The sequence below is a fragment of the Aotus nancymaae genome, unplaced genomic scaffold (genome assembly GCF_030222135.1).
Source record: "Aotus nancymaae isolate 86718 unplaced genomic scaffold, 86718_ANA_hifiasm-v0.15.2.pri h1tg000022l_1, whole genome shotgun sequence".
NCBI classification, from domain to species: domain Eukaryota; kingdom Metazoa; phylum Chordata; class Mammalia; order Primates; family Aotidae; genus Aotus; species Aotus nancymaae.
This window is the reverse complement of record NW_026988435.1, coordinates 32,368,617-32,384,671: the sequence shown is the minus strand read 5'-3', so window position 1 is coordinate 32,384,671 and position 16,055 is coordinate 32,368,617. Positions and strand designations below refer to the sequence as shown.

The following is a 16,055-nucleotide window of genomic DNA, read 5'->3' as shown; positions in this document are numbered from 1 at the left end:
TGAAAGTCGGAAATAAAATTCATAAAACAGCATTTATGGAAATTTTACCACATGTGATACATTGTGATTGAAAAAATTATCAATTTCTTTAAAATTCTGTCATGGTCCATTATATTGATATTATGAGCCAATAATGGATTGTATCCATGGTTTACAAAACATTCTAATATTTAGGAAATGGAATAATTCCTAGAATCAGTATTGATGGATTCTTGGTGACAAAACCATTAGTCTTTGGGGAACTTTGCAATGGATGAAATTTTAGGCTAGGAAAAAAGAAAATAGTAGAGTAAAAGCTCATTCTGACCATGGGAATAGCCAAGGAATTATAAAGTAAAGTTTTGAACCCTTCCTGGACTCTCACTTCTTTTTCTCCATAATTTTCTTATCAGCCTTCAAACAGTGGCCGAGCTGCAGAACTCCTTGCCAAAGAACAGGGAACAGTGCCTGGATTTATTGGTTTTGGAACATCTCACAGTGACCTGGGTTACGTTCCTGCTATTCAAGGAGCTGAAGAAATTGACAGTCTTGTAGATTCTGATTTCCGAATGGTGCTGCGGAAACTTTCAAAGAAAGATGTCACCACAAAATTAAAAGCAAGTTTTCTTGTTTTCATAAAAATTTTCAAGAAAATCCCTTTGTTAAAAGGAAATGTCATTAGCATATCTTATGTAAAGAAAAATGAACAATAATTTATTGCTAAGTTCTTTTACAATTATACTTTCTTCTTTCTTTCTTTCTTTTTTTTTTTTTTTGAGACAGAGTCTTGCTTTGTTGCCAGGCACCAGGCTGGAGTGCAGTGGCGCAATCTCAGTTCACTGCAACCTCCACCTCCTGGGTTCAAGCAATTCTCCTGCCTCAGCCTCCTGAGTAGCTGGGACTACATGGGACTACAGGCGCGCACCACCACGCCCAGCTAATTTTTGTATATATATATATATTTTTTTTAGTAGAGACGGGGTTTCACCATGTTGGCCAGGATGGTCTCGATCTAATCCGCCTGCCTTGGCCTCCCAAAGTGCTGGGATTACAGGTGTGAGCCACCGTGCCCGGCCTACAATTGTACTTTTTTCTGATACACAGTCTTAAACTTAGTTGATATTTATTTTCTAAATTGTAAATTAGTTTGTTACACTAAACTTTTTTGAACTGCTTTGGAATTTTGGCTGTACAGTTTTTCCCATTAGGAAATGTAACTTTGACCATGTAACTTTAAATTGAGGTTTTTTTGTTTGTAGATGTTTTATTTTTTAAAAAACAACTGTAGCGTTTCTCCCATCGTAGCCTGTGAAGGAGCTCTTCAGACTAGTCTCATATGGCGTAAACAGAAATAGTGTATTCTCCTGCTACATAAAATAGAGAAAGCTTCCAGAACAGAGTAATAATAGCCAGTATTATAGTTGTTAATCCTTAATGATGTTAATAACTTAATTTTAGGCTATGCAGGAATTTGGAGCCATGTGTACAGAGAGAGACACAGAAACTGTGAAAGGAGTTCTTCCATATTGGCCAAGAATTTTTTGCAAAATTTCACTTGTAAGTATTCAAACTTTGCTAGTTTATTTCTGTTGTATGTTTTTGGTTGGAGTCATGGAGACTCTCAAATTTGTAAGGTTGATTTTTGGTGAGGGTTATTAAATGTTAGGTCAGCCTTGTTATACAGATTGAATTGTTAACGCTTGAGAAGAGTGTGGAAATAAAAAAGATTGGGGTCTGGTACGGTGGCTCACGCCTATAATCCCAGCACTGTGGGAGGCTGAGTTGGGCAGATCACTTTAGGTCAGGAGTTTGAGACCAGCCTGGCTAACATGGTGAAACCCTGTCTCTGCTAAAAATACAAAAATTAGCCAGGCATGGTGGCGGATGTCTGTAATCCCAGCTACTTGAGAGGCTGAGGCAAGAGAATCCCTTGAACCCAGGAGGTGGAGGTTGCAGTGAGTCAAGATCCATTAGTGCGCTCCCGCCTGGATGACAGAGAGAGACAACGTCTTTAAAAAAAAGAAAATTACTGGATTGTGTTGGGTTATGAAGAACATTGAGGAAGTCTGTTTTCAGAAATTAGGTTGTTACCAGAGAATTACCCAGGTGCTTTCCAGTTTTAATAAATTTTGACAATTATTTTATTCCCTATAAATTTGCTGCAGAAGAATGAGAGTGAGTTGCTTAATTATTCAAGGCCCAGCTTTTTTTTTTTAAATTGAGATGGAGTCTCACTCTGCCGCCCAGGCTGGAGTGTAGTGGCGCAGTCTCTGCTCACTATAACCTCTGTCTCCGGGGTTCAAGTGATTCTCCTGCCTCAGCCTCCTGAGTAGCTGGGATTACAGGTGTGTGCCACCATGCCTCGCTAATTTTTTGTATTTTTTTATTAGAGACGGGGTTTCACCATGTTGGCCAGGTTGGTCTCGAACTCCTGTCTGCAAATGATCTGCCCACTTCGGCCTCCCAAAGTGCTGGGATTATAGGTGTGAGCCACCGTGCTCAGCCTCAAGGCTCAACTTTGAATCTGTTTTGAATATAATCCTATCTCATTGGGAAAAGGGGAGAAAGAAAAATTAATTATTTTACATAATTTCTGATTAAAAAACCTCCAAATTATTGATTTAAAAAATTGATTTCAGTTTAGCTCAATACATAGGTGAATTCTTGGTAATCGGTCATTATAGCATATTTGGAAATATCTGTGATTGTCTTTATGGACTAGAGCTATTTTAAATCACATTTATATTTTTAATAGGATCATGACCGTCGGGTCCGAGAAGCCACACAGCAAGCTTTTGAAAAACTTATCCTTAAAGTAAAGAAACAGTTGGCTCCCTACTTAAAAAGTTTAATGGGATATTGGCTAATGGCTCAGTGTGATACTTACACACCAGCTGCGTTTGCAGCAAAAGATGCATTTGAAGCGGCTTTTCCTCCAAGCAAGCAACCTGAAGCCATAGCATTTTGTAAAGATGAAATTACAAGTGTAAGTTCTGGAATCATTCTGAATCTTTTTTTTTTTTTTGGAAGTGTTTCAGAGTTATAAGCATACCATAATGACAGCTCTTTTACTTGGGATTGCAGGGGAATGAGTAAGTATAATATTTCCAACTGAAGATTGCCTTTTCAAGATTCTGTTTAGTAAAGTTGACTAATTTGGATCTGTAACAAATTAACATTTTGGATTAGATCTTTCTGCAGTATTTCCATTTTTCATTTTAATTTTGAAGTCTTTATTATATTTTTAAAAAGTAGATATGTTTTATAATGTGTAATCTAAACAAAGAATATATCTAAGAATAAATCTAAATTATTTTCTCTCATATTTCCATTTCAATACATATATACAGATCTACCTTAGTGTCTTTTTATTGGCTTTCTTTTGTAACTTTACATGAATGTACTATAGTTTAACTCTTTTTTTTTTTTTTTTTTTTTTTTTTTTTTTTTGAGACGGGGTCTCGCTCTTGTTACCCAGGCTGGAGTGCAATGGCGCGATCTCGGCTCACCGCAACCTCCGTCTCCTGGGTTCAGGCAATTCTCCTGCCTCAGCCTCCTGAGTAGCTGGGATTACAGGCATGCGCCACCGTGCCCAGCTAATTTTTTTTGTATTAATAGAGACGGGGTTTCACAATGTTGACCAGGATGGTCTCGATCTCTCGACCTCGTGATCCACCCGCCTCGGCCTCCCAAAGTGCTGGGATTACAGGCTTGAGCCACCGCGCCCGGCCCCAACTCTTTTTATATTAATATACATTTGGATTTTTTTTTCCAATTTTTTATTATAACAAATGCTACTTCAGTAAACATTCTTGAGTAGAACTCTTCATACCCTTGTGGGAGTGATACATACTAGAACTTGTAGTAAGCATTTGTTGGGCCAAAGGGTAAGAACATTAAAAATTTTTATAAAAAATGATAAATGACCCTTCAGAAGGCCAAACAAATTTATACTCCCATTATCAGATAAAGTTTCTCCACACTGGGCCAACACTTTTGCCGTAACTTTTTCATAAAAAGTTATCAGCCATATCTGTTTGTGGCTTTCAGTGTGTCTTATTTCTTCCCCCTTTATTTGCTATTCTCAATATATGGACTTGAAAAACGAGACAACAGAGTTGTTAGAATTATATGGAGAAATAAAAGTAGATGAAGTAGGAGTGGGGGGGGACTTGATAATTAAAAAAAAAAAAATCGATGCTTGCATTTATTCCCTTATTTAGTACTCCTATGTTTCCACAACACCCTGCATATAACCCTACTTAAACATTTCTGTCTGACCCTCTCTCCCTGCTTTCCTTTCTCCTTTCAATTAGCTGTCCTTCCTGTGGCTCTCCATTACACTATAAATTCAGATTTCTTGTCTTGACATACATTTGTCTTATAGTGTAATATAAGGCAAATTTCTTATAAGAAATTTGAACTTACAGTGTAATATAAGAAATTTCTTGTCTTATATTACGCTGTAAGTTCAAATTTCTGCATGATCTGGTCCCTGCTTACCTGTCTAATCTCTTCACCCAATACTTCCCATCACATTACTTGATTCTAGTTCCCCATTTAGGTTCTTCCATTCTTCATTTCTCAGGTGTACCAAGCTTGTTTTTCTAGGGAGAAGGTTTGTAGCTTTAATCATATGCTCAAATGGAGTTCTCTATCTCATCTGTAACTTGAGAATTTTTGATTGATTTAAAATGCCAAGTGATAAATGTTATGAGAGTGAAGTATCATGAGTTTGGACACTAAGAGCTTTAGGAAATGGATTTTGAGACAACTAATTTGGCTCTTCATAGGCTTTTAAAAAAAATTTGTTCTTGGCTTTGTCATGGATGGATAACAGAATGAACATATGGGTTCTGTTATCCATATGTTCATTCTTCCATTTTATTTTCCCTTTAGTTGGCTATGCCACAGTTCATTACAGCTATTGGCATTGAACTGTCTCAAATTCCAAACCCATGTATTAGAGAGGAGGTAGGCAAATAAAAATCAAAATGTCAACATTATAGATAGTATATCATACTGTCTATAAGACATGTGCCCTGGGTCACACCATTAGTTCTAGTCCCACTCTGCCATCAGTTATCAACTAGGTGTGTGACCCTGGGCAAGTTTCTGTGCCTTCATTTTGTAATCTATAAAGCAGGAATTATCTTGCACTTCATGGAGTTGTTGTGAGGATTAACTTAGTTAATGCCTAAAATGTGTTCAAAGCAATACCTGGCACACATAAAAGCTCAATAAATGTTATTTTCATTGCTGATAAAGTAGTTACTGGAACAATGGATGGACTCTCTTGCACTACACCCCGGAAGGAAACAGACTTCCCCACGTTTGGAAACCTCATACCTTCCTCTGTGATGGAGCAGAGCACAACGTGTGGTGTTCTTTGTAGGCAAGCAGGCTTGCAAAAAGAGGGGAAAGCAGAGCCCAATTTCTCTCTCAGATTCACAAATTCATTTCATTGCTGTGTGCAAGAGAAATGGAGGAACAAGTGGTCAGTATTTATAGGCGCATAGAGAAGACGTGTCTATCCTTCTTATTCTAACATTAGCTAACATTGGGGATTGATAGGAAAAGAAAAATTGATAAAATTCAGACCTTTTAGTTTTGCTATTTGATTCTTCTCTCAGGTAAGATGAGGTTTATGGGGATTTTTAAAAATGGATTTTACTACACTAGGCTTTGTCTGTTCACCATTGACAGTTCAGTAAAACCAAAAGCTTTGGTATTTTCCCCCCTTTGTAGGTGCTGCAGGATCATCTTATAAAAGAAACACCTGATACACTCAGTGACCCGCAGTAAGTTGTATTGGTTCTTTGTAACTCATGTTAAGGATTTATTTCACTCATAAGTAATCAGATGATATCAATGTGACTTTTTTTTTTTTTTGAGATGAACTCTTTGCCCAGGCTGGAGTACAGTGGCGCAATCTCAGCTTGTTGCAACCTCCGCTTCCTGGGTTCAAGCAATTCTGCCTCAGCCTCCCGAGTAGCTGGGATTACAGGCACCTGCCACCACACCTGGCTAATTTTTTTTGTATTTTCAGTAGAGATGGGGTTTCACCATGTTGGTCAAGCTGGTCTCAAACTCGTGACCTCAGATTATCTGCCTGTCTCGGCATCCTAAAGTGCTGGAATTACAGGTGTGAGCCACTGTACCCAGCCTTGTTTACTTTTAAATTCTAATTAAAGTTTTAAGAGTCCTTGAGAGAAAATAGTCTTAGATGGCTTGATATCCATTCCCTGGGATCACCCTTGTACATGCTACTGACAGCACTATACTTGCTCACTTATTTCAAGCCTTGGCCTTTCATCTTCTTTCACCTAGTATTAGGAGTAAAGTGTGATTACATTTCTTTGTATGTTTATACTTTGAGGGTTGTTGGCATAGGGGAAATAGAAGATAGAAATAAAGCAACTTTGATAGATATTTAATGATAAAAACTTTTAAAATAAAAGTACCAGATATGTAGTTTGGCTTGTTCTAAATTTTTTAATATATTATTTTGTTTTGTATTGAGAACTGTTCCAGAGGAAGAAAGAGAAGCTAAATTCTACCGGGTTGTAACTTGTTCCTTATTGGCATTAAAGAAATTGCTTTGCCTCTTACCTGATAATGAGCTTCATTCTCTGGAGGAGAAATTTAAGTCTCTTTTATCACAGAATAAGTTTTGGAAGTATGGAAAACACAGTGTACCTCAGGTATGGTAATCTTTTTTACCTTAAGACATTTCTCGGATTCCTTAACCCCATAATCTTAGTTTATGTTTTATGTTTATTGTTTATATTTAGAACTCTGCAAGCACATCTCTGTGGTAGGCCATTCATTTACTGAGTTACCTCTCTTACTGTAATGTTACTCTAATTTTACTTTTTTATTTAGTTTTGGCCTCAGAATCAGAATTATCAGTATGAATTACCACACTCCTTTGTTCATAGCACCTTAAAATTGGTATGTGCAAGGCTCTTCTCATTTAATGTATTTATTTTTTCCCTTTTGTCCATCTCTCCATTCTCTACTTTCATTGGCTGACTGGTCTACTATGTTTAATATACGTCCTTTTATTTGTACAGTTGATTCTCATCATTCATAGTAATTACGTTCTATAAACTCATCTTGAATACTGACTTAGTGAATACTGAGGGATTGCTCTTACGGGAAATACAGGGTTAGGTTCTTGTGAGACTCTATTCACAGCATTTTTGTCAGTTAATAACTGACATAACCATTACATAACCTTGTTTTATGTGTGTTTCTGCTTAAAGACACCTTATTTCATAGCTATTGTTGATTCATTAGCATTGAATTCATGGCCAACAGCACTAAAACTCATGCCTGGATAAAATGTGTCTACCACATATTTTCTTTGTAATGCACATCACAACATTCTTGTGCTTAGACACAATAGACAGTACTTCAGTGCTGCTGCTTGGAGGCCATTTAAAACATGAAATCACCAATCAAAAGCACAAAAATTTGAAAAAATACTGCGAAAAGGACACTTGTTTACAGTATGAGAGTTGAAATAAGGGAGTGTCTGTCGCCTTGTTTGGTCTCAGCTGGGAATGTGCATGGGGGTGACTTAGATTTTTCGCCATTCTATACGTGTCCACAAATGGCTGCAAGACACTGCAAGTTTTTTTTTTTTTTTTTTTTTTTTTAATCCAGACGGAGTTTTGCTCTTGTCACCCAGGCTGGAGTACAATGGTGCAATCTAGGTCACTGCAACCTCCACCTCCTGGGTTGAAGTCATTCTCCTGCCTCAGCCTCCCAAGTAGCTTACAGGTGCCTGCCACCATACCTGGCTGATTTTTTTGTATTTTTAATAGAGATGGGGTTTCACCATGTTGGCCAGGCTGGTCTCAAACTCCTGACCTTAGGTGATCCACCCACCTCAGCCTACCAAAGTGCTGGGATTACAGGCGTGAGCCACCCTGCCTAGCCTAAGATGCTGCAAGTTTTGATTTTGGGGTTACAAATACATTTTAGCAAGTAGGTGAATTAGCAAATATGGGATTTGTGAGGATTGACTGTATTTTTGAAAAATGTACTTTTGTGTGTGCTTGAGTTTTTAATTCACATAAATGGTACTGTGTTATATTTTATTGCATTTATTTTTATTTATTGCTTTAAAAAAAGATCTCTCATTTTCCTATATGTACATCTGATCTATGACTTCTGCCTGCCTTGTAGTCAGAAGTTTGCACGTACCTATCCATTTAACCTGCCCATTCCTCCAGTGATAGATCCTGATTGCTTCCAACTCCTTGCCTTCACAAGTAATGCAGCAATGAATATCTTCATTCATGTGAAATTATCTGAATTGCGGAGTCAATAGAGGGTGTGCATACCTAATTTCCTGAAATAGTGCCAGATTGCTCTCCTGAATGGCTGCACTAGACTCAACCATTAATACATGATGACTCCTATACTGCATAACCTTATGCTCTAGCCATCACTATGCAGCATTTGCTGCTTAATTTTTGATCAGCCTAATAGGAATTCAGGTGATATCTCTCTTTAATTGGAATTACCTTCCTTATTGGTGATTTTTTTTAGCAACTCTTCATAGCATCTCTTCAAGCATTTTTAGAATCTATTCGTTTTTGTGTTTCTTCTTGTTAATTTTTCCTTTTTTTTTTTCTATTGGAGTTCTCTCTTTTTATGTAAGAGTTTCTTCTGTAATCTAAATATTATCTTTTTGTCTTTTTAAAAAATTCTAGTCTCATGACAGAGTATCTTTTGTCATTTTAGGCAATGCAAAAAAGCTCCCATTCTGTCATCTCTCCCATGTGTCTTATGTCAGAAGGAAATCTTAATTTTGATGTGATCAGAGTCACTGATTTCTGCCTTATGAAGGCCATTCTTACCTTTGAATCATAAACATATTCTGATATTTTTAAATTTTTTAGCTTTATAGTTGTAGGTTTTATATGCAGTTTTAACTTTCATATAAAATCTTTAATTCACCAATAATCTACCTTTTCATTTGCTGTTAAGTATGGATCTTGTTACATTTTTCTACATATATGGTGAGTCAATTTTCCTAACATTATCTAGTAAACTGATCTGTGGTCTTGTCATTAGAAGATATTAAATTCTTATATATTGTGGGGCACAGTGGCTCATGCCAGTAATTCCACGACTTTGGGAGGCCAAGGCAGGTGGGTCACTTGAGCCCAGGAGTTCCAAATCAGCCTGGATAACATGGCAAGACACTGTCTCTACAAAAAATAAAAATAAAAAAATTAGCCGGGTGTAGTGGCACACCCCTATTGTCACAGCTACTTGGAGGCTGAGGCAGGAGAGTTGCTTGATCCCAGGAAGTCGAGGCTGCAGCAAGCCATGATTGTGCCACTGCACTCCAGCCTGGGGGCAGGACCCTATTGCAAAAAAAAAAAAAATCATACAATCATAAATTTGCCTCTAAACTATGTTCTCATGCATTGGTCTCTGTTTCTTCTTATACCAGTGCCATTGTCAGTATGACATTATTATATGTTTTTTTATTTGTATTTTTTTGAGGCAGTCTCACTCTGTCGCCCAGGCTGGAGTGCCGTGGCATGATCTGGGCTCATTGCAACCTCTGCCTCCTGCATTCGAGTGATTCACCTGCCTCAGCCTCCTGAGTAGATGGGATTGCAGGTGCCCGCCACTACACCCGGCTAATTTTTGTATTTTTAGTAGAGATGGGGTTTCATCACGTTGGCCAGGCTGTTTTTTTGAGACAGAGATTCGCTCTGTCACTCAGGCTGGAGTGTAGTGGCACAGTCTCGACTCACTGCAACCTCTGTGTCCTGGGTTCAAGCCATTCTCCTGCTTCAGCCTCCCAAATAGCTGTTACAGGCACCTGCCTCCATGCCCAGATAATTTATGTATTTTTAGTAGAAACAGAGCTTAACCATGTTGGCCAGGCTGGTCTCGAACTCCTGACCATAGGTGATCCACCTGCCTTGGCCTCTCAAAGTGCTGGGATTACAGGCGTAAGCCACTGTTCCCTGGCCAGAACTTTATTCTTTCATAAAAATTTCAGTAAATTTGGGCTGGGTGTGGTGGCTTACGCCTGTAATTCCAGACCTTTGGGAGGCCAAGGCAGGAGGATTATTTGAGGCCAGGAGTTTGAGACCAGCCTGCACAACATAGTTAGACTCCATCTGAAAAATATTAAAAAAATTAGCTGGACACAGTGGGGAGTGCTAGTAGTCATAGGTACTTGGGAAATTGTGCTCGGAGGATCATTTGAGTCTGGGAGATTGAGGCTGCAGTGAGCTGTGATTGCACTGCCACTGCACTCCAGCCTAGGCAATAGAGTGAGACCCTGTCTCAAAAAAACAAATTCCAGTACATTTATTGAATTTCTCAAACTCTAAGTGGAATTTTAATTGGGGTTGTACTTAATTTATAGACTAATATGGAGAGACTTGCTTTCTTTATGTTGTTGAGTCTTCTATCCATGGAGTTCTCATCTCTCAATTTTTTTTTTTTTTGAGATGGAATCTCACTCTGTCACCCATGGTGGAGTGTTGTGGTGTGATCTCAGCTCACTGTAACCTCTGCCTCCTGGGTTCAAGTGATTCTCCTGCTTTATCCTCCTGAGTAGCTAGAATTACATATGCTACCATGCCCAGCTAATTTTTATATTTTTAGTAGAGACAATTTCTCACCATGTTGGCCAAGCTGGTCTCAAACTCCTGACCTCAAATGATCCACCTGCCTTGGCCTCTCAAAGTGCTAGGAATACAGGTGTGAGCCACCATGCCCGCCTTCTCTCAATTAATTTGGGTACTTTAAAATATTCTACAATAATTCTAAAAAATCAACTTATTGAAGTATAATTTGCACACAGTCCTGTAAAATGCAGCCATTTTTACAGTTTAAGTTTTGACAGATGTATATACCACATAACCACTACAATGAAGAAATAGAACATTTTTTTTTTTTTACCCAAAATGTTTTCCTTTTGTCCTTCCAAGTCATCGTCCACCTTTACCCCAGGCAGTCATTGATTTGCCTTCCATCACTACAGATTAGATTTGTCTTTTCTGTGCTTTCATATAAATGGAGCTAGACATTACTTTGTATCTAGCTTCTTTTGCTTAGTGTAATGTTTTAAGATTTATTCGTGTTGTTCCATGTGACCATAGTTCATTTTATTGTTTCATATAGTTTTTGTGTGAACATATGTTTTTGTCTTTCTTAAGGAGAGGAATTGATGTGTCATATGGTAAGTATATCTTTATAGGAAGCTACCAAGATGTTTTCTAAAGTTGTAGTACTCTTACTAGCAATGTGTGTGATTTTTAGTTACTCCATATCCTCATGTTTCATATTGTCAGCAGTTTTAATTTATGTCATTCTCCTGGGTATGAGATCAGGGATTGCAATAGCTCACATGTCAAATCTGGCACATCTGGTTTTTTTTTTTTCCATTCCCATGGACATGAGGCCAACATCTATTTTTGTAAATAGTTTTATGTATTATCTGTAGCTACTTTACTGCCTTTACTGCTACAAATCAGAGCTAAGTGGTTGCAACAAAGACTACTTGTCCTGCAAACCTTAATATATTTACTCTCTGTCCCTTTATAGAAGATGTTTACTGACCTCTGGAATAGAGGTTTCTCATCGAGATGTTAATTTACATTTCCCTGATGACTAATGATGTTGAACATCTTTTAATATGTTTGTGGGCCATTTGTATATCTTCTTTTTGGAGGTGTCTGTTCTAATCTTTTGCTTATTTTTTAATTCATATATTTTTTATTCCTTGAACTTCTGCTTAGTTTTTTATATTTTCTATTTCTTTGATGAAATTGTCTGTTTTTTTCATCCTCATCATATTTTCCTTTACCTTACTGAGTATAGTTTTAATAGCTTTTTAAAATCCATGTCTGATAACATCTGGGTCATCTTGGAGTTGACATCAGTTAACTGTCTTATCCCTTGAGATGAGACCACATTTTTCTGGCTATTGGTATGTTGAGTAATTTAAGATCATATAGTTGACATTGTGAATGTTATGTTTTGGAGACTGGATTATTTTATCTTTATCCAAAAGGTATTATTTTTGTTAGCTGGCAGTTAGCTTGATTAGACCCATACCAAACCATTATGCCTGTGGTGGGAAATGCCTTAGTTCTCAGTTCATTTCTTGTTTTAGCTTTAAGCTGCTTCTACTTTACTTGAGGCCAGGAGTTCAAGACCAGCCTGCACAACATAGTTAGACTCATATCTCTAAGACATTTTAATTTTTTAAAAAGACGGGGTTTCATCATATTGGTCAGGCTGGTCTCGAACTCCTGACCTCAGGTGATCCACTTGCATCAGCCTCTCAAAGTGCTCAGATTACAGTCATGAGCCATCACGCCTGGCATCTCTAAAAAATTTTTAAAAATTAGCTGGGCATGGTGGAGTGCACATGCATGAGTCAGAGATGGGTTGTAGATTTAGGCTGTTCAGATACAGAATATAGGTGTTTACTTCTGTGGCCCTCTCCTTCCTAGAGTCCCCTCTCTCCTGCATCATCCTGCATGATCCTGGCCTTCTTTCCTGGTTCTTCTAGTTCCTCTGGCCAGAAAGAAGTTGGTCTTCCTACTGAAGTTGTAGCTGGTCCAATGCCTTTGTGATGGTGACCACAGCCATGTTTGGGCAGAGCTGCAAAAATTGAAATGTCAATCTACATGGATCACTTACTCCCAGTTTGATTCTCCTCTAAAATGCATATGTATTTCAGTCTCCAGAGCCCTCAAGTAGTTGTTTTTTTGTGTTTTATCCACAGAGCCTATACCTGATCTTTTAGGAGGATTGGTATATTGGGCTCTCACTCATCCATGTTTTTTGGTTTTAAAAATTGCAGTTTGGTTATTTTTGAGTTGCAAGTATGCTGTATTTATCCTGAGTGGAAGTATTTTGTCAGATAAAAGTACGTGAAAGGTTTCTTCCAGTATGTGGCATGCCTTTTCATTTCATTAGTGTTTTTGAAGAGTAGATATTTTAATTTTGATAAAGTGTAATTGATCATTTTCTTTTATGGTTATGCTTTTGATGCACTATTTTTTATTTTTATTATTTCAATGGCCAGTTACTAGATGTCTTATCTAAGAAATCTTTGCCTAAGTTTGCAAAGAGTTTCTATATTTTATTTTAGAAGTTTATACTTTAGCTCCATTTAGTGCATTTAGAGTTTATTTTTACATATAAATTGAAGGTGAGAGTCAAAATTGATTTTTTGGTTGTGTTGTATTTAGTTTCTGAAAGACTATCCCATCCTTATTTTGACAACTTTGTCAGAAGTCACTTGACCGTATGTGTACAACTTTAATTTTAGACTCTGTTCCGCTCCATTGATCTGTATGTCTATCCTTACATCCAATACCATACTCTTGATTATTAATGTTTTATACTGTGTTGAAAACTTCTAACTTTGTTCTTTTTCAAAATTCTTTTGGTTATCTTAGGTCTTTTGCATCCTAAAATAATGTTTTATAATCCCTCAGTCTTTATGGTTTTTGTTTCCATCATGAATTAATGCTTGATGTCAAAGCAAATCAAAATTTTCTTGATTTTTCTGATGTATATATGATTAGAGTTTTTCAGCATAGCTAGAATTTGCTGTCTTTTTAAATGTCATGTCTTTTAAAATACTTATATAAAATATACATATTTTGTGGTGTTAAATATGTGTGTATTTTTAAATCTCACAAAATATCTTATACTCTCAATCTTGGTTTAGATTTGCCTATGTATTTGTTGCTTTGTGTCACAGATGTTTTTATTTCATTCTCATAGTTGTTTTTTTCCACCCTCATTCTTGAAAGACATATTTGCTGAGTACGGGATTGTATGTTGGTATTTATTTTTGTGTTGGAAATACTGTTCCATGTCTTCTGATTTAAATTATTGCTGTCAAAGTCAACTATCAGTCTGATTATCCTTCTTTTGAAGGTAGTTTATCTTTCTTCTTGGGCTACTTTTAAGATTTTCTCCATGTGTTTTTCCAGTTGCACCATGATATGTCTTGGTGTGGATTTCCTTTATGTATCCTGCTTGGGATTTGTTGGGCTTTTGAATCTTTGACTTGATATATTTCATTGGCTCTGCAAAATTCTCAGCTATTATTTCTAGGTGTTTCTTTTGCCTCATCCTTCTCTCGTTTTGGGATTCTGATGAAATAGATATTGAACCTCCTTACTGTGTCCTCTATGTCGGTTATGTTTTCCTTTGTTGTTTTGTCTTTTTGTCTCTCCGTGCTGCTTTGTGGATAATTTCTTTTGCTCAGTCTTCTAGTTCACTGATTCTCTTATTTCTATTTAATCTGCTGTCTTAGTCCATTCAGGCTACTTTAACAAAATACAGTCAGCTTTCCATATCTGCAGGTTCTACATATGTGGATTCAACCAACTGTAGATGAGGAACCTGTGGCTATGGAGAGCCGATTGTATTGTGCCATTTTATGTAATGAACATTTTATGTAATTCATGGGCATTTAGTACATGTGTAGAGGTAGGAGGGTGGGGTGTCCTGGAACCAATTCCCTGCAGGTACTTAGGGTTGAACTGTACCTTAGACTGAGTAATTTGTAAACAATAAAAACTTATTTCTCATGGTTCTATAGGCTGGAAATTCCAAGATCAAGGTGCCAGCAGATTAAGTGTCTGGTGAGGATTGCTTTCTCTGTTTCAAAAATGTCTCCTTTTTGCTGTGTCCCCATGTGGCAGAAGGAGTAAATGTGGTCTCTCACATCCTTTTGTAAGGGCACTCTAATCCCATTCTTGAGGGTAGTGCCCTCAAGACCTAATCATCTCCTAAAGTTCTCACTTCTTAGTACTATCACACTGGTGATTAAGTTTCAACAAATTAATTTTGGAGGGAGACATTCAGACCATTGCACTATTCTTAAACTATAAGTTGAGCTCTAAATTTTAATTATTCTTAGTTTAGTAATTGTGCTTGATCTTTTCAGATCTACTCTGCTTTTTCCAGGATCATTTTTCCTACAAGTTTTAAAAAACTTTTGTTCCTTTAAATATAATAAGCATTGTATTATAGAATTAGTGACTGATCATTTTAAGATTTAAAGTCTCAGATCTTTTATTTCTACTGATTGTGGCTCATGGTGTCTTATTTTTTGTTTGTTTGGCTATAATGGAGGCCCCAAATGAAGGCTTCTGCTACTAAAGAGGATTTGTGTTTGCTTCAGTCAAGGAAAAAGAAAGTTGAATTAATTCTTTCAGCCTTCACTTTTGCCTTGGTAATTCTTTATGCCTTTTCATCCATTTCATACTCTTTTAAGATTTTAAAAAATATTTTTTCTAGCTATTTTAGTTTTCTTAGTGGGAGGGTTAGTGTGAATAATCTATTACTATAAATTAAAAATCTTACCAAGTTTTACTAGGTTTTAATTTAATTCAGCATTACATTCTTTTAGATTCGCTCAGCTTATTTTGAGTTAGTTTCTGCATTGTGCCAGCGCATTCCGCAGTTGATGAAAGAAGAAGCATCCAAAGTGAGCCCATCAGTTCTACTTAGCATTGATGACAGTGACCCAATTGTCTGCCCAGCTCTCTGGGAAGCTGTACTCTATACACTTACAACTATTGAGGTAGGTAAGAAAGGCACATTTAGTACACTGAGGAATACTTGTCTTTTAATTGTATTTTAGAACCCTTAGGTATCATGTGACAGCCTGTGAGATAAGAATATCTAAAACTTATTGGAAAAATGCTTTCTTGGAAATAAAATAAACTTGGCATAAATCTTCAACTGACTAAAATGGCAGGCCGAGCGCGGTGGCTCAAGCCTGTAATCTGAGCGCTTTGGGAGGCCGAGGCGGGTTGATTGCGAGGTCAAGAGATCGAGACCATCCTGGTCAACATGGTGAAACCCCGTCCTACTAAAAATACAAAAAGTTAGCTGGGCATAGTGGCACGTGCCTGTAATCCCAGCTACTCAGGAGGCTGAGGCAGGAGAATTGCCTGAACCCAGGAAGCGGAGGTTGCGGTGAGCCGAGATCACGCCATTGCACTCCAGCCTGGGTAACAAGAGCAAAACTCTGTCTCAAAAAAAAAAAAAAA

At 37.3% G+C, this 16,055-nt stretch overlaps 1 protein-coding gene across 2 annotated transcripts in view; it reads left to right on the top strand.

Moving 5' to 3' along the window:
• LTN1 (listerin E3 ubiquitin protein ligase 1) overlaps positions 1-16,055 on the top strand; it is a 64,497-nt gene that overhangs the window by 5,662 nt on the left and 42,780 nt on the right. Inside the window, exons 2-7 of one of the 2 annotated variants that reach the window (XM_012446830.2) lie at positions 393-596; positions 1,438-1,536; positions 2,735-2,965; positions 5,728-5,780; positions 6,503-6,683; positions 15,410-15,583. In XM_012446830.2, the coding sequence (XP_012302253.1) occupies positions 393-596; positions 1,438-1,536; positions 2,735-2,965; positions 5,728-5,780; positions 6,503-6,683; positions 15,410-15,583 (942 nt within the window). The remainder of the gene's footprint in view (positions 1-392; positions 597-1,437; positions 1,537-2,734; positions 2,966-5,727; positions 5,781-6,502; positions 6,684-15,409; positions 15,584-16,055) is intronic. The other variant, XM_012446841.2, reaches the window with a different exon arrangement.